The 19,674-nt window shown below is 40.2% G+C and overlaps 1 protein-coding gene across 8 annotated transcripts in view; it reads right to left on the bottom strand.

Annotated features, from left to right (window-relative positions):
* The window catches only part of LOC140211509 (xanthine dehydrogenase-like), a 134,422-nt gene that overhangs the window by 94,585 nt on the left and 20,163 nt on the right, over positions 1–19,674 (bottom strand). For 7 of the 8 annotated variants that reach the window (XR_011889496.1, XR_011889493.1, XR_011889492.1 and 4 more), the window contains exons 2-4: positions 12,794–12,905; positions 9,460–9,629; positions 6,986–7,155 (exon numbers count right to left, since the gene is read on the bottom strand). Coding sequence is in view for 3 of the 8 variants with exons in the window: in XM_072281284.1 (XP_072137385.1) it covers positions 6,986–7,155; positions 9,460–9,629; positions 12,794–12,893 (440 nt within the window). In the remaining 5 variants the exon portion in view is untranslated. Of the gene's footprint in view, positions 1–6,985; positions 7,156–9,459; positions 9,630–12,793; positions 12,906–15,526; positions 15,661–19,674 lie in introns of those variants that run through there. The other variant, XR_011889495.1, reaches the window with a different exon arrangement.

The following is a 19,674-nucleotide window of genomic DNA, read 5'->3' as shown; positions in this document are numbered from 1 at the left end:
CCACTGGTAACTGGCAGCCAGCCAGAATAGGATCCCTTTATTCCTAGTCTCTGTTTTCTGCCAATCAGCCAATACTCCACCAATGCTAGTAACTCCCCTGTAATTCCATGGGATCTTATCTTGCTAAGCAGCCTCATCTGTGGCACCTTATCAAAGACCTTCTGAAAATCCAAGTACGCCACATCTACTGCATCTCCTTTGTCTACCCTACTTGTAATTTCCTCAAAAAATTGCAGTAGGTTAGTCAGGCTGGATTTTCCTTTCAGGAAACCATGCTGGCTTTGGCCTATCTTGTCATGTGCCTCCAGGTACTCCTAACAATCGATTCCAACAACTTCGCAACCACTGATGTCAGGCTAACATGTCTATATAGTTTCCTTTCTGCTGCCTCCCACCCTTCTTGAACAGCGGAGTAACATTTGCAATTTTCCAGTCATCCGGTACAATGCCAGAATCTATCAATTCTTGAAAGATCATTGTTAATGCCTCTGTAATCTCTCCAGCTACTTCCTTCAGAACCCAAGAGTGCATTCCATCAGGTCCAGGAGATTTATCCACCCTCAGACCATTAAGCTTTCTGAGCACCCTCTCAATTGTAATTTTGACTCCACATACTTCACTTCCCTGACACTCTTGAATGTCTGGTATACTATAGATGTCTTCCACTTGTGAAGACTGATGCAAAATATGAATTCAGTTCCTCTGCCAACTCTGCATCTCTCATTACAATATCTCCAGCAGCATTTTCTATTGGTCCAATATCAACCCTCAACTCTCTTTTTCACCCTTTATATACTTAAAAAAGCTTTTAGTATCTTGTTTGATATTAGCCACCAGCTTGCTTTCATAATTCATCTTTTCCTTCCTAATGACCTTCTTAGATTCCTTCTAGAAGTTTTTTAAAAACTTCCCAATCCTCCATCTTCCCACTAGCTTTGGCTTCCTTGTATGTCCTCTCTTTTTGCTTTTACTTTGGCTCTGGGACTTCACTTGTCAGCCACAGTAGTGTCCTTCTTCCATTCAAAAATTTCTTCTTATTTGGAATATATCTGTCTTGCACTTCCCTCATTTTTTGCAGAAACTCCAGCCTTTGCTGTTCTGCTGTCCTTCCTTCTAGTGTCTCTTTCCAGTCAACCGTGGCCAGTTCCCCTCTTATGCCATTGTAATTTGCTTTATTCCACTAAAATACAGACACATTGGAATTTAGTTTTTCCTTCTCAAATTTCAAAGTGAACTTGATCATATTGTGATCAGAGTTCCTTTAGGGATCCTTAACCTTAATGGTGCGCCTCAGGAATCTGTTCTGGGACCTCTTCTCTTCGTGATTTTTATTAATGACCTGGATGAGGAAGTGGAGGGATGGGTTAGTAAATTTGCTGATGACACAAAGGTTGGGGGTGTTGTGGATAGTGTGGAGGGTTGTCAGAGCACATTGATAGGATGCAAAACCGGGCTGAGAAGTGGCAGATGGAGTTCAACCCAGATAAGTGTGAGGTGGTTCATGTTGGTAGGTCATGTTGTAGCGTGGATGAAATCACCGGAGAGACAGAGTCACTGGTAGATACCAAGCAGCTTCTTTATTCGACACAACAAGGTACAGTAGGCATTTTACAGACGGAGACGCTTTCCGCAGAAAGGTCTGCTAGCTAAATGTGTGCTCAATATTTATATGCTAAGCACAAAGGCAATCGCTACTTAAAAAGTTACAAACAATGCATAGCCAATGCTTCCTATTGAAGCTACATACAAAATCTCACACCATCCTTTCCTCCCGACACCACATGTCTGGGTTGGTATCTACAGCCTTTAGGAATGTAAATTAAGTCTACGATACATTTATTTGGCATTTCCTGTGCTAACACAGAAGACAATTAATACAATTAATCTTTATAATGTATAGGTGTGGTGATACTGCCTTTGAAACTACATTATCAGGTCAAACAACCAGAAGTATCTGGTATTCACACCTTTTAGGAAGCCCATTGTGGTGGACTCAATCCACAGTCCTTTGTGAAACAGTTAAAATAGAAGTCTGGTGGCCAAAGTCATTTAAGTGTAAACAAATCATCTACACAAAAAGAAATCCACTCTAACAGGTCAAATATGATGGCTGAATATAGTATTAATAGTAAGACTCTTGGCAATGTGGAAGATCAGAGGGATCTTGGGGTCCATGTCCATAAGATACTCAAAGCTGCTGTGCAGGTTGACCCTGTGGTTAAGAAGGCATATGGTCCATTGGCCTTCACCAAAGGTGGGATTGAGTTTAAGAACCAAGAGGTAATGTTACAGCTATACAGGACCCTGGTCAGACCCCATTTGGATTTGGAGTACTGTGCTCAGTTCTGGTCACCTCACTACAGGAAGGATGTGGAAAGGGTGCAGGGGAGATTTACAAGGATGTTGCCTGGATTAGGGAGCATGCCTTATAAGAATAGATTGAGTGAACATGGCCTTTTCTCCTTGGAGCAGTGGAGGATGAGAGGTGACCTGATAGAGGTGAATAAGATGTTGAGAAGCATTGATCAAATGGATACTCAGAGGTTATATCCAAGGGCTGAAATGGCTAACGTGAGAGGACATAGCTTTAAGGTGCTTGGAAGCAGGTATAGAGGGGATGCCAGGGGTAAGTTTTTTTACATAGAGAGTGGTGAGTGCATGGAATGCGCTGCCGGCAACGGTGGTGGAGGCGGTTACAATAGCATCTTTTAAGAGAGTCCTGGATAGGTACATGGAGCTTAGAAAAATAGAGGGCTCTGGGTAACTCTAGGTAATTTCTAAAGTAAGTACATGTTGGGGACAAAATTGTGGGCTGAAGGGCCTGTATTGTGCTGTGGGTTTTCTATGTTTCTAAATTAACTTTGAACTTTAACCTACTCCAAGATCAATCTGAACCTTCCCCCACGTGCCTCTATTCTCTTTCATCCATGTGCCTCTCTAGGAGTTTCTTAAATGTCTCTAATGTATCTGCCTCTACCACGCGCCATGGCAGTGCATTCCATACACTCACCATTTTCCATTCAATTACTTTAAAAGTAACCCCCTCGTATTAGCCATTTCTGACCTGGGAAAATTTCTCTGGCTGTCCACTCGATCTATGCCTCTTATCATCTCAGGCTCAAAATATAAGTCATTAAAACAGGAAATTTGACATTTAAAATTAATGAAAAGATCACATAGTACACTGTTCACAGTAACTAAAGCTTGAATTCAAGCTGGGAATTCAAATCTTACAAGTTAGCTTTAGGTAAGGGTGCAACTGCAAGATGACCTTCCGAAAATGGGTCACATAACCTTTTCCTTGATAAAGAATAATCTGGGGAAAGGAGAGATTCAGCTGAATCTACGGCCAGGCTGTACCGAAGAAGGTAAGGCTATGCTTGTTGATACAAAAGATGCAAAGAATTCTTCCAGCAAGAAAATATTGAGCAGAATTATTTAACAATTTGAAATTTGATATTGATCTTGATTGATTTTTATAAGTCAGCAGTATGGTGTCATTGTAGCGTAGTGATTAGCGGCTTCATTTTACAGTGCCAGTGGTCACTGATAGGAGTTCAATACCCACCATTACCTATAGAGTTAGTACATTCTCCCCTCTGTATTACTTTCCATAGATGCTGCCTGACCTGCTAAGTTCCTCCAGCATTTTGTGTGTGTTAGGCTGGATTTCAAGCATCTGCAGAATCTCGTGTTTAAAATGTTGTTAGAAATTCTTTGAGTGTAACTTCACAGAAAATTGTCCAAATCAAAGTCTGTAATAATGTACAATGGGAAGTTTATTTTAAAAGATGTTTTAATTATTTCTGCTTATCCATTGGTCAAAAAAATTATTTCATCAAAAATGTATTTGAAGCAACATGCAAAATTCCACTGACATTTCATGCTTAGTTGAGCCATGTCAGTAAGAAAAGAAAATCTTTAGATCAAAACTTAAACGGCAACAGAAATATACCATGGTTTCAACACGGTAATTATTTATTTTGTAAACAGGACTTTTATATTATGTGTCAGAATTCAAAGAACTTCTGAGATTACAGTACCGAACAGTATGCAAACTTCTTTATGGATTATGAAAACCATAAAAGCTATTTTTCATCTATTGCAAGCACCATACATAACTTTAGCATTAAAATCATTTTAAATACTTAGTATTGCTACTTTCATGGCAAAAAAAACTGTTTATCATAAGTAGACGCTGTTGACAGTCTGTCAAACACAAAGATGTAATCTACTGCCAGATGGCTCCCATTTTCCAAACAGCAAATGGTAGTGACAGATGTAGGGACCTTAAATTTAATCTCTCACACCAGATGAACCACTGCCTTGCTGGGTGTTGTTGAAACCAGCTGCGTTTGAAAACGGTTTAGTTATTCTCGTTCTAAAACAAAAAAAGATAAAACGTGGTATATTCAACTACGAATACAGTACCACAATGGTCCTGACTTCAGGACCTGGGTTATAGGGGAAGGTTGAATAGGTTTGGACCTTTTCCTCTGGAGTGTAGAATGAGGGGAGATTTGATAGAGGTAGACAACATTAACAGGGGTATAGTTACGGTAAATGCAAACAGCCTTTTTACACAGAGGCTGGGTGAGTTTAGAACTAGAGGTCATAGATTAAGGGTGAAACTTAGAAATCTACAGCACATTACAGGCCCTTTGGCCCACAATGCTGTGCCGACCATGTAACCTACTCCAGAAATGGCCTAAAATTTCCCTACAGCATAGATGGAAATGGAACCTGAGGAGAACATCTTTAGTCAGAGGGTGGTGCAAGAGTGGAATAAGCTGCCAGAAGAAGTGGTGGATGCAGGTTTGATTTCAACATTTAAGGGAAGTTTGAATAAGTACATAGGTGGAAAGGGAATGGAGGGCTGTGGTCCAGGTGCAAAATAACAGTTCAGCAAGGATTTTATGGGCCAAAGGACATGCTTTTGTGACGTAGTGCCCTATGATTCTGCTATTTGCAATCTCTTTAATATTCAGTTCCAAATTGGACTGTTCATTTAAAAAACAGCACAAGTTTTATAAAGTAACCGCAAATGTGTCACAGCACCGAGCTGCTTTTGGGTGGCAAAGAAGTGAGATGGCATATTTGTATTCATTGGTCTGGGCACTGAGAACAAGAGCAAGGATGTCACATATATTGATATATTTTTGTGTTCAATTCTGGTTACCCCATTAGATATAGAATGTGGAGGTTCTGGACAGAATGCAGAAGATATTTACTAGGATGCTGTTTGGATTAGAGCATCTGAGCTATAAGGAGAGATCAGGCAAACTTGGGTTGTTTTCTCTGAAGAACTAGAGGCTGGGGAGGGGGAGAGATTACCATAAAAGTATGAGAATTAGAGGTAGACTGTCAGAATCTTATTCCTAGAGAATTTGGATCATGTTCAAGCAGAACAGAGTTTAATTTGGCATTGGATTCAAAGTTGACCTAACAGGACTTTGACCTTGTTGTTGTGCTGCTCTGGTTGAGGAGAGTAGCTTTATTTGTCACAACCAAGAGAAAATCTGCAGATGCTGTAAATTCAAGCAACACCTACAAAATGCTGGAAGAACTCAGCAGCCCAGCCAAACCAAAGGCTCTCGGCCCGAAACGTTGACTGCACTTTTTCCATAGACGCTGCCTGGCCTGCTGAGTTCCTCCAGCATTTTGTGTGTGTAGCTTTATTTATCACATGTACATCAAGATATACAATGAAATGCATCATTTGCACCAAATCAAATCAGTGAGGATCGAGCTGGGGGCTGCTCACAAGTGCCAGCAATGCTTCCAGCATCAAAAAAGCATGTCCACAATTTAATAATCCTTACCTGTATGTCTTTGGAATGTGGGAGGAAACTGGAGAAAACCCACATGATCACGGAGAGAATATACACACTCTTTACAGACAGTGGCAGGAATCAAGACTCCACTGCTGCTTGCTGACTCTGCAAAGCCAACGTGTATTACAGGTGCTCTGCATGCAAGAATTGCGGGTGAGATGTTGAGGCATCACACAGCTGAGCCATGGTCATGCTGAATGTGAAGTAGGCTTGGAGGAGACATTAGCTGACCCCTGCTATTTTTTTTGTGTTCTGGAAATGATGGTTCTAGACACCATAGCTAAGGGAACAACAAACTGACATCTACCCTCTCACTGTTTTAAACATTTTAATCTGTACCTATTCTCTTAAGAATTTTAAACATTTCAATAATATCACCGTTATTAAAGATAAATGAAAGATGAGTTTTATTTGTCACATGTAAAAGTTTTGGTCACATATATCTGGTTAGACTGCTTAAGACTTTTGCACAGAACTGTACAGTGAAATGTGTTGTTTGTGTCAATGACCAACACAGTCCAAGGATGTGCTGAGGGCAGCCCGAAAGTGTCACCACGCTTCTAGCAGTCTCATAGCATGCCCACAATTTACTACCCTAACCTGTACGTCTGGGAACGTGGGAGGAAACCGAAGCATCTGGAAGAAACCCCTGCAGTCATGGGGAGAACATACACAGGCGAGAATCAAACCCCGATTCGTGATTGCTGGCACTGTAAAGTGTTATACTAACTGCCATGTTGCTGTGCTTACTATTCTAAAAGTTGCTTTGATGTCCACAACATTGCTTGCTGAACCCTGAAGTTAACTATAGTCACATAAACAGGGTAGCATGGTATCGTAGTGGTTAGCACAATGCTTTATAGTACCAGTGACCCAGGTTCAATTCCGCCATTGCCTGTAAGTAGCTTGTATGTTCTCCCCATGACCACATGGATTTCCTCCGGGTGCTCTGGTTTCCTCCCACAGTCCAAAGACGTACCGGTTGGTAGGTTAATTGGGCTTTGTAAATTGTCTGGTGATTAGTTTAGAATTAAATCAGGGGATTGCTGAGCAGCATGGCTTGAAGAGCCAAAAGGGCCTTTTCTGTGCTGTATCTCAATAAATAAATATTCTTAGGTACAGATCCAAAATATTTTGTGCTCTGCACTTACCCATACATTTGCATGACAAAACCTGGGCTGCAGTAGCCACACTGGCTTCCATTGTAATCAGCCAGCCGCTGCTGAATTGGGTGCAAACCCTTCTTTACAGATCCCAGTGCCTCTACTGTAATGACATGATGATTCTTCAGTGACAGCAGGGATCCAATTGGAAACAAACACTGCAAAATAGCATGCACCAGAAATAAATCTATACGCAAGGTTAAGAAAGATACAGCATTTATTATTTGCATCAAAACGCTGGAGGAACGTGGGATTTTGTGTGTGTTCAGCAGGATTTCCAGAATTTACAGAATCCAGAATTTGAGTTTACGAACATTTACTATTTGTTACCTCATATTTATTGTTGGAGTATATAAGGCACAGAAGTCAAAATCAAGCCTGAAAATTCACAATGCAGTATTTAGGTCCATCCAGGGTTGTATTTTGGATTTTGTTCACTTGGGTAAAGTAGGAGCAGACTGGAGTCATTTTTCAGAAAGAGGGGAGAAGGGAAAGTGGCCAGAGTGGGAAAGGTCTTTGATTATATTGGCTGCTTTACCTCAGATTGTGCAATACTCCATTTTGTACAGACAAAATCATTTGGGATAATAATTTGATGGAATTACAGTTTTCCATATTGTTCTTGGACTAACTGAACATACCAAATTAAACACAAGAAATTCTGTAGATGTTGGAACTGCAAAACAACACACAAACTGCTGGAGGAACTCAGTAGCTCAGAGAGCATCTACGGAAATGAACAACATTTCGGGCAAAGACCCTTTGACAGGACCTGAAATGTTGACTGTTTACTCATTTCCATAGCATTTTATGTTCCTCCAGCATTTTATGTATTATCCCAAATCAAAAATCACAAGATTCCCGAGAACTTGCCAATAAATGTGATCATTAGATTTATTTAAGGTGATGATAAATATTTAAAAAACTAAGGAAGAATTAAGGGTTCTGGGGAAATGCACAGACAATGTATTGACAGCAGTGTAGCTTAGCCATGACTGTGTTGAATGGCAAGGCGTGCTTGAGGGGACTAGTGATCCACTCGTGATCTTGTTTCCTTGTGCTCTTGCTCATTTACTGACGTTGCAGCTTCACAGTTAATGAATACAGTGATTGTAGCAGCTGGTAACAACCCCCTTCTTCACCACCAAGATAAATAAGGCAAAGGATGTTTTTACAAAGGGAATATTGATCCTAACAAGATTCAATTTTTAAAAATGTTTGAAATTCTACAACTCAGAAAAAAACATGGAGCAACATATCACATCAAAAACAGAAAAACCCCCATAATATATAGACCATAAGATAGAATAAGGCCATTCAAACCATCGATTCTGCTCCGTCATTTCATCATGGCTGATTTATTATCCCTCTCAAATCCATTCTCCTGCCTTCTCCCTATAACCTTCAACACCCCGACCAATCAAAAACTTATCAACTCCTGCTTTAAGTATGCCTAATGACTTTGCCTTCACAGCTGTCTGTTGCAATGAATTCCACATATTCACCATTCTCTGGCTAAAGATATTCCTCCTCATCCCCGTTCTAAATGGATGCCCCGCTATTCTGAGCTTGTGTCCTCTGGCCATAGTCTCTCCCACTTTCTCCACATTCACTCTATCATGGCCTTTCAACGTACTATAGGTTTCAATGAGATCCTCCCCCCCGCCATCAATCGGTCCTCATATGGTAATCCTTTCATTCCTGGAATCACTCAGGTGAACCTCCTCCGAACTCTCTCCAATGTTAGCACATTCTTCTTAGATAAGGGGTACAAAACTGCTCCAAGTGAGGTCTTACCAGTGCCTTATAAATCCTTAACATTACATCTCTGTTTTTATATTCTAGTCATTAGATATCAACTGCATCTTATTCAGATGACAGTTCCAGAATAAATAACATTTTTGCATACAAACGACAAATTCCTTAATTCTCTTAATATCCAAGAATCAAATAACTCTAATTTATTCAGAGACTGAGATTCCCCAACCTTGAAGGGTATAGATTTCCAAAGGTTCACTATGCTTTGGATGAAGACATTACTCTTATCACTATCTTAATACCAGAAAATTACACCCACTGAATCAAACTCTGCTAATGAGTTCAACAAAACTGCTTTTCAACAAAAGTTGCCCTTGAACCTTCAACATAGAATTTCATCTCTTGCATCAGATGTACAAAGTTTTTTTATCTCAACACAAGTACTAAAAGACCTTGTCACAATAAACTGGAAGTATGCCAGCAGAATGCTTTCATCCATGCTTATTTGCATTTATTCAAAAAGGATAGATCAATGCTTTCTGCACTGAATTATTGGATGTCCACATATAGCGAAATTCATCCTGCATTCAATACAACTGAAGAGGTTAAAAATGTTGTCTGAAAGAACTATATTAAAAACAGACAATATTGCCACTTGAAAAGAAAGCAGCAGAGGAAAAAATATTTAAAAGTCAGTGGCTTACTGAGTTAATCGACTTGATAATTCTTTTCCCAGGTTTCATGGGGTCATCATATTCAATGACCACAACACAGCAACCACAGCCTCCTTCATGACACATGACCTTTGTTCCACAAAGGTGCAGAACGTTGCGAAGGTATTCAGCCAGAGACATTTGTGGGTCTTCATCTTTCGCTGTTTAAAATGTTTAAAATCACACATCTAATAATTATAAAAACAATATAAAAGGAAAAAAAAACTTATGAATGCAGTAATCTAAAATGGAATATAGTGCTAGAAATCAACAGCCCAGGGACGATTATGATGCTCTCTCTTCTACACAAGTATTTTCAGCTTTGACAGACCTCAGTTTTAGTGACCGATCCTTTGTTTGCTAACTATGTCCCCACCTGCAGGTCCAACCTTCAATCTGATACAGTACATTCATTCTGTTTTCCCCCAGGGGCATGGGGAGAATGTATAAACTCCTCACAGACAGCGGTTGGAATTGAACACTGACCTTACAGCTGGTGCTATAGATCATTGCGCTACGAGGCCAAATTCTGTTTTGTTCCTTTTTCTGTGAAACTTGTTTTTAAAAAAGTGCTAATAGGTAGCACTCTTGAAAAATTTCCAAGATGCAGGGAATGCATGCTCACCTATAGTGTTAAAACAAGTTTGGCACAGCTGAGCATTCGGGACAGGACATGCTTCCTGCTGTTGCACACAGAGGGAGTGGTCGTTAGCATGATGAAACCGAACCCTCATTTGCTAATCCATTAGGCAAAGTACAACTCTGTCAAACCCCTTCAGACACACAGCAGAAAATAATGTGGTTTGCACAGAAAATATTGGCAAGTGGGCAGTGATACATGACAAAAATTAACTATAAACAAGGCAAAGAAAGACGATTAAATTGAACTTCTTAATTGCAAGGTTCTGGAACCTATTCTCTGCTCTTTCCAGCAATTGCTTCTGAACTCAGTCCCATAAAACAATTAGGCATTTGAGCAGAATTTGGCCATTCAGCCTATTAAGTCTGCTCCATTATTCCATCATGACTGATTTATTTTCCCCTTCAACCCTATTCTCCTGCCTTCTCCCTGAAACCTTTAATACCATCCTAATCAAGAACCTATCAACCACTGCTTTAAATGTACCCAATGACATGGCCTCCACAGCTCTCTGTGGCAATGAATTCCACAGATTCACCATCCTTTGGCCAAAGAAATAACTACTCATTTCTGTTTTAATGGGACGCCCTTCTATTCAGAGTCTAGAACCTCTGGTGTTAGACTCTCCCACTATTGAAAACATTATCTTCACCTCTAATCGAATATTGGAACACCAAGATAATGAGATTTTCAATCAGATCCCCCTCATTCTTCTGAACTCCAACAAGTACAGGTCCAAAGCCATCGAACACTCCTCAGAAGTTAATCTTTTCATTCCTAGGATCGTTCTCATGAACCTCCTCTGGATCCTCTTCAATGATGGCACATCCTTTCTTAAATAAGGGGCCCCAAACTGCTCACAAGACTCCAAATACGGTCATACCTCTCTAGCCAAACCTGAACTTGATTCCTTCAAATATTACTTGAATTTCCAAAACCCAGTTAACCAAGAGACATAGAGACTGGCACATGGAGTGAAAAAAAGCCCACAAACTTAGAAGTCATGTAGCCTTGTGGAGGCAAAAGGTTAACTCTTTGGATCAAGACTCTGCATGAATCAAGCTGCATCCCACAGTATCTTCTAAGTCCTTCATTAAGAACATAGAAACATAGAAAATAGGTGCAGGAGTAGGCTATTTGGCCCTTCGAGCCTGCACCGCCATTTATTATGATCATGGCTGATCATCCAACTCAGAACCCCGCCTCAGCCTTCCCTCCATACCCCCTGACCCCTGTAGCCACAAGGGCCATATCTAACTTCCTCTTAAATATATAACATGGAACAGTACGGCACAATGTAGTCCCTTTAGCCCACAATGTTGTGCCAACATTTAACCTACTCTAAGATCAATCTAATGTTTCCCTCCCACATAGCCCTCCATTTTCTATTGCCCGTGATCCTATCCAAGAAACTCTTAAATGTCCCTAACTGCCTCTACCAGCAACCCTAGCAGTATGTTCCTTACACCCACTCTGTATAAAAAAATTACCTATCCTTTAACTTTACACTGCCTCAGTTACTAAGTGCACTGAATTTAAAAACCCACCCTCAAACCTCCTTCTACCTTTGCCACATCATAGCTCTGTAGTGCCCTCCGGTCTCTTATCACCTCATCTCCCCATTCATTTGTAGCAAAACTTTAGATTATATCAGACAACATTGTCTATAAATTGCTCTTCCCCCCCACATCCATCAGCTTCTCTACTTCTTTATATATTTCAAACATCTTCAACACCATCATAAATTTTGTCCACTAAAAACTCACTCCACAATGCATTTATTCCCACCTTCTTCACCCTTTCAAGACATGAGGTATTTTTGACATTAGACCACAAGACATTGAAGCAGAATTAGGCCATCCAGTCTGCTCTGCCATTCTATCATGGCTGATTACAATCCCTTTCAACCCCATACTCCAGCCTTCTCCCTGTAACCTTTGACACCTTTACTAATCAAGAACCCATTAACATCTACTTTAAATATACCAAATGACTTGGCTTCCACAGCAGTCTGTGGGAATGAATTCCCCACATTCACCATCCTCTAGCTCAAGAAATTCCTGTTCATCTCTGTTATAAATAGATGAACCTCTATTTTGCAGCTAGACTCTGCCCTACAACAGGAAACATACTCTCCATGTCCACTCTATCTAGGGGTTTCAATATTTGATATTTCAATGAGATACCCTGCTCATTCTCCTAAACTCCAATGAGTGTAGGCCCTGAGCCATCATTCGCTCCATATACGTTGACCTTTTAATTCCAGAATCATTTCCATGACCCTCCTCTGGATCCTCTCCAATGTCGGCTCATACTTCTTAGATAAGAGGCCCAAAACTGCTCACAACAAGTGGGGTCTGGTCTATGATTTATAAAGCCTTAGCATCACATCCTTGCCCTTATATTCTAGTCCTCTTGAAATGAATGCTAACATTGCATTTGACTTCTGTACCACCAACTCAACCTGCATGTTAGCCTGTAGGGAATCCTGCATGAGTACTCCCAAGCCCCCTGTCACCTTTAATTTTTGAATTTTCTCCCCATTTAGAAGATAGTGTATATCTTTATTCCTTCTACCAATGTACATGAACATACAACTCCCTACACAACATTCCATCTGCCACTTGCTGCTTTGACTCTCAAACCAATTTTATTCTAATATTCTGTAGAAGATGCTGTTTTTACCATCATGGAAAGCTCCATTCACTCGAAGGAAGAACAGTCCTGCAGCAATGCCCTCTTCAGATGGGACATAGCCTTCTGTCTGAAGTGTGACAGACTCCATGTTACTTCTGACCTGGGCAGAATCAAAAATTAAAAGCAATAAATCAGTGAAATATATCTAAAGTATAACACACATCAAGAATCAGAACTAAGACGTGAAAGCAGATGGAAGCCTCCCCTCTGTGGACTCTTGTTTATACTTTTCACTGTCTCGATAAGGCACCCAACATGATCAAAGACTCTACCCCACACAGACATTCTCTCTTCCTCCCTTTCCCATCAGGCAGAAGATGCACATGCCTGAAACCATGCACACAACACCAGGCTTGAGGACAGCTTCTGTCAGGTTAAGACTATTAAAAAGGCCTCTAGTATGAAAAAATGGCCTCTTGATCTCACAAGGTGACCTTGCACCTTGTTGTCTATCTGCACTGCATTTTCTCTGTGACAGTAACACTTTATTCTGCATTCTGTTGTTGTTTTATCTTGTACTACCTCAGTGCACAGTGTAATGAATTGTATGAACAGGATGCAAGGCAGGTTTTTCCACCTCTGCATGTCTGAGAATAATAAACCAATTTACCAATTATGAACAAAACTCTTGAAACCATAAGCAAAAGGTTGTGAATTAATTAAACTTAAGATTACATTAAGTTATCTGTAACATTTTGTTGGTGCCTTTACAGCACTGTACATGCTTTCTGATACCTCATCAGAAAGATTATGCAATGCTGACTGTTTACAGCCCTCTCTCACTGATTAGTTTCACCATGCTATATACAGGTGTGGAAGCATTTTAACACAAATTAGAGGAAAAGTCACAACACAAGAGCACTAAACCATTTGGTGACCTTGTTCTTATTTATGGCCACTCTACAAATGTTATCTATCCTGTCCTCCACCCAATCAAATGCATTAATTTGCTTTAAACTTTGCTTTGCTATTTTTCATAGAATCATGCAAAAACTGTCTTTAACTTCACCAGTTCTAATGAAAGGCCATTAACCTGAAATGTTTTTTTCCCCCAACCTGGTGGCATGAATATCAATTTCTCCTTCCGGTAAACTAATTCCACCCATCCCCTTCCTTTACTCCCCACTCTCACCTTTTATTTCTTCTCACCTGTCTATTACTTCCCCTGGGTCCCCTCCTTCTTCCTTTTCTCCAATGGTCCACTCTCCTCCCTGAACAAATTCCTTCCTCTTCAGCTCTTTATCTTTCCCACCCATTGGCTTCACCCATCACCTTCCAGCTATCCTCCTTTCCCTCCCCCACCTTTATATTCTTCCCCCTTCCTCTTTAGTCCTTGGCCCAAAGCATCGACTATCTACTCATTTCCACAGACACTGCCTGACCTGCTGAGCTCCTCCAGCATTTTGTGTGTGTTGCTTTGGATTTCCAGCCTCTACTGATTTTCTTGTGTTTACATTTATTTTTCTCTCTATAAATGGTGCTTAGCCTGCTGAGTTCCTTCCAACAATTTCCATTTTTATTTCAGATTTATATTTAAGAGTATATTACATTTGATTTTAAACATCCTTCAACAAGTCTTGTACAAAAAGGTTTAGTACCCAGCAGTAGCAAAAAGGGACAAAGGTTATTGTTAATGTACTACAACTAGACCGAGTTGCATTGTGTTGAACAAAGTCAAGAACAGCTGCAAAGACGGTGCTGTTGTTGTCAACTGGAGGCTTCAGTGGAATACCCTAGGAGCTGAGGGTCTGCAGATTTTCTGCGGGTATCCAAACCATGCCACTAAGTCACACAACCTTTTTATTTCTGATTTCCAACTCCTCCTCCCCCCACATTCTAAAAGACTTACGGGTTAGGGTTAGTAAATTGTCAGCATGCTATGTTGACACTCTAAGCTCAGCTACACTTGCAGGCTGCCCCAGTACAATCCTCGCTGACTTAATTTGATTCGACGCAAATGATGCATTTCTCTATGTTTCAATATTTTTGTGTGCATATGACAAATAAAGCTAATCTCTCTCTTTTAAAAGTTCCTGTGTCATGAAGGAGCTTCTGCTAACTGGTCCATCTTTGGTATATTTAAAGCAGAGGTTGATAAGTTTTTGATTAATAAGGATGCCAAAGATGACAGAATAAGAGGTCGGAGAATGTAAGGTGTTGTTCCTCCAGCCTGAGTGTGGCTTCATCTTGACAGTAGAGGAGGCCGTGGATAGACATGTCAGAATGGGAATGGGCCGTGGAATTAAAGTGTGTGGCCACTGGGAGATCCTGCTTTCTCTGGCGGACAGAGCGTAGGTGTTCAGTGAAACGGCCTCCCAGCCTTATACCACACCTTATATTCCATCTGGGTAGCCTCCAACCTGATGGCATGAACATTGACTTCTCTAACTTCCGTTAATGCCCCACCTCCCCTTCGTACCCCATCCATTATTTATTTTTATTATTATTTTTTTTCTTTCTCTTTCCTTTTTCTCTCTCTGTCTCTCTCACTACACTCCTTGCCCATCCTCTGGGCTTCCCCCTCCCCTTTTCTTTTTCCCTAGGCCTCCCATCCCATGATCCTCCCATATCCCTTTTGCCAATCAACTTTCCAGCTCTTAGCTCCATCCCTCCCCCTCCTGTCTTCTCCTATCATTTCTGATCTCCCACTTTCAAATCTCTTACTATCCCTTCTTTCAGTTAGTCCTGACGAAGGGTCTCGGCCCAAAACGTCGACTGTACCTCTTCTTATAGATGCTGCCTGGCCTGCTGCGTTCACCAGCATTTTTTATGTGTGTTGCTTGAATTTCCAGCATCTGCAGATTTCCTCCTGTCCAGACTTCTCTTTGTGGATGACTCTTAAATGCCGTCAAAATGGTTACTCAGTTAAAGGGCAATACTATAGGCCATGCCAGTGAAAGCAGGTCTAGAAATTTATTACATAAATTTGGCACTCTGTCCTTTCGTATGTGTTATACACACACTTGTATGTGATATACACTCCGCCGATAGATTTGGAGGATTTGCAGAGATAACATAAGCTGCATTTCTCTAATGATTTGATGCAGCCTTTGCATTCCAAAGGCCTAAAGGCAGGTAGAGGTACTGTGTTTACCATGAACTTTCTGTTGGGTGAGGTCGTAATCTACAAAATTTTAGATCGCTAAAGGCACAGTAAATGGTGATGAATTTCATGACAGAAATTTAGATTGAGAAGTAGCTCCCAGGATATAGTAAATTTTAAGGTGTTACTGTGCACATCCTAGAGACTAGATTGCTCTACCAAACACTGACAGCAAATCATTCAAGTATTAAGGTGAAAATCCACTGATTTCTTTAAACACACTACCTTTATTCCTTTACGACATTCCTTAAAACTTGTCTTTAACCAATTTCTTAGTCATTTGAGCAGACTCAATGAGCTGAATGGACTAATTCTGCATTATGTCACATGGTCTTATTTGCTATGATATTTTCATATTCACTCTGTGACTTTTTAAATAATATTTATGTGAAGCACTGAGACATTTTTGCCATGTTAACGACACGATATAAGAGTTTGTCACTTTCATCAACTTGTGTGGCTCACACATATCAACACTGAGATCTCTTCTACAGAATCCTTCCCTTAAAGTCATTGGCTTTCCAATTGGTTCACCACTTTACATAAACAACTTCCTCTGCTCAGTTCAAATTTACTCATTACGTCTAGGAAGCACTTTGGCATTTTTCTACATTAACAAAGTTCTAGAAGTTTCAATTAAGAATTTGTAAATGAGAAACTAACTCCTGAAATAATAATCTCAATTGAGCAGAGAGCATTTGAAATTGGAATTGATTATTGTCACATGCACTGAGATACAGTGAAAAGCTTGTCTTGCATTCTGCTCACGCAGATCAGATCATTACACAGTGCACTGAGGCAGAACAAAGCAAAACAATAACAGAATGCAGAATAAAGTTTAAAGTTTAACGACTACCAAGAAAGTACAGTGCCGGTTATAAAAGTGCAATAAAATACAGTGCAAGATTATAATGTGAGGTTAAGAGTCCACTTAAAATGAACTTTTCTATAAAGGATACAAAGTTATTCTTCAAAGAAAACTGGAATTGTTAATACAACTTAACTTTTGAAAATGTGACTTAGATTTACTATGCACCTGGCATTTCAACTCCCTATTAAAGGATTAGATATCATTTGTTTAGATTACACAGAATTTTCCAATGCTTGACCTGAAACTTGTTGGGAGTGAAAAAGTAATACAAATTTGATCTGTTCACAGAAACGAACTGCAAACTTGTTCTACAGGCTTGTGCTGCCTCAGATGTACCGCTCCTTCTCCTTTGTCTTCTCAGCCCTCCCACATTCGGATCAGAAACAAATGCTTCACCTGCACTAAAAATGGCAGATGTTGAGAAACTAAGTTAATGCATCAAGAACTTGAACGATGGGCAGAAAAGTGATCAACTTCTCTAGGAATCCAAGCTTGCCAAATTTATGGCAGAGAACAGGGAGTGAGCAATGTTACTGCTATTGTTAACAGTTCAACACTGACTCAGAGCCCTTGGAGGGCTTTTCCAATAGCTTGCTGCACCTCAGAATCAGAGTCAGGTTTAATATCACTGGTATATGTTGTGAAATTTATTGTTTCACAACAGCAGTACAGTACAATACATAATAAAACTACAAATTACAGTAAATATATACTGTATATATCAAATTTTAAATTAAATAAGTAGCGCAAAAAGAAAGGAAAAATAAATACTGAGGTCGTATTCATGGGTTCATTATTCATTCAGAAAACTGATGGCAGAGGGGAAGAAGTTGTTCCTGAAACGTTAAGTGTGTATCTTCAGGCTCCTGTACCTCATCCTTAATCGTAGCAATGAGAAGAGGGTGTGTTCTAAGTGATAGCGGTCCTTAATGACAGAATATAGAAAAGGCATGTGATAAGGTCAATGTTACAATAGTCCTGGGAGTTTTCAATATGCAGGTATGTGTAGATTTGGAAAATCAGATTGGTGCTGGATCCCAAATGAGTAAATTTTTAGAATGCCTACAAGATGGCTTTTTAGAGCAGCTTGCAGTTAAACCCACTAGAGGAAAGGTAATTCTGGATTGGGTGTTGTGTAATGAACCAGATTTGATTAAAGGAATCCTTGGGAGACAGTGACTATAACAATGGTAGAATTCACCCTGGAGTTTTAGAGGGCGAAGCTAAAGTCAGATGTACGTATTTCACTTTGTGCTGTTCAGTGAGAGCTGCTTGTTTTCAGCTTATGTTTGGGTTATTGTTGAAGATAAGAGATGAGGAGAAATGTGTGCCATCCAATTAGGATTGCTGATTAAAGGGAGGTTTCTCTAGTGAGGGACACTAAGGCTGGACTTGGAGCTTTTGTTTGAGAGGAGATGAAGAGAGAAGACAGTCGGAAGAACTGGTCGTAGCATACGATCCGGTGGGAGACCCGTCTGTTTGAGATGGATTGCGAGCGATGTTTGGAAGGTGGTGTGGGCGTTCACGTTGACCGAGGGTTCAGCGCGTGAGTGACAGAGAAGTTCAAGATGAGCTCCAACTTGTGCACATTTGACTGTTTAATTAGAATGTACCCTTTTCTTTTTGTTATTCTTCACTAACCCTTTAGTTAAGATCCATAAATATAATTCCTTTAATCGTATGTAGTGTACTGTCTGTTATTTTGTGGCGTTAATTTGTAACAGGGCAGCAAATGACACAGCATCCATACAAACCAGGGTCTCATGAGTTTGGCAGGGCCGGAGGTTGTCTTTCCCAGGCTTACGCAGCCAAAGAAACAAGGGTGCTTCACTGTGAAGTAAAGGAAATTAGAGGCATGAGGGAGGAGCTGACCAGTGATGATTGGAAGGGGACACCAGCAGGGATAACAGAACAGCAGTGGCTGGAGTTTCTGGGGGCAATTCCGAAGATATGGGATACTTTAGAGGTATTCCAAAAGATGAAGAAGCATTCTTAAAGGGAGGATGAGGCAACTATGGCTGACAAGGGAAGTCCAAAACAGCTCAAAAGCAAAAGAGAAGGCATATAATGCAGCAAAAATTAGTGAGAAGTTAGAGGATTGGGAAACTTTTAAAAGCCAATAAAAGACAACTGGAATAGAACCATTAAGAATAGAATAAAAACCATTAAGAATAGAAAAAGAAACAACTAAGTATAAGTGAAACAGTACAAAATCACTGATGATCCTAAAGCAGCATCAGTCCTTTCAGCTGAATGTAGAGGACTGAGTGCCTGGATTCTGCTTTTTTAAAAATAAGAACTTTGCTCACAAAACATTTAAACAATCCAGCCTGGACTTGTTTTGAAATTAACATTGGAAGTGGAATGACATCCTTTTAAACAGAACAAAAGTACATCCAGAAACTGCTCAGTGTGTCCAGAAACTGCTCAGTGTGTGAGAATCCTTCTGAAATACATTAAAAATTTTCGGATTTCCGGGTCATCAAGGGAATGGCGGCGTAAGGAAAAGGTCTCTCGACAAAAAAGGTAAACTGCCCCAAAAATCGAAATTAGACAAATACTTAATATTGCATAACTATATTAATAAAAGGGGCAAGGATGATGTCTAAGAACAAGATTAAAAAGTCCGCTCAGAAGGCTGATAAACACGGAGACGCAGCAAACCGACGGGCCTATCTCCCACGGAAAGCCAGGACGGAGATAATGAGGAGGAATCGGTGAATCTGTCTTTGATTCTCAGAGAGATTCGCGAGTTCCGACAAGATAACAACAAATAGCTGGAAGATATTAAAGGAGAAATAGTAAAAATTAATTCCAGGATAGATGAAGCCTTATCGAGGATTGTAGGAATTGAGGAGAAGCTACAAAACGCAGAGGAAGTGATAGCACGGAGTT

The sequence above is a fragment of the Mobula birostris genome, chromosome 17, assembly GCF_030028105.1.
Source record: "Mobula birostris isolate sMobBir1 chromosome 17, sMobBir1.hap1, whole genome shotgun sequence".
NCBI lineage: Eukaryota > Metazoa > Chordata > Chondrichthyes > Myliobatiformes > Myliobatidae > Mobula > Mobula birostris.
The sequence above is the reverse complement of the archived record's forward strand: the minus strand, read 5'-3'. Positions and strand labels throughout refer to the sequence as shown.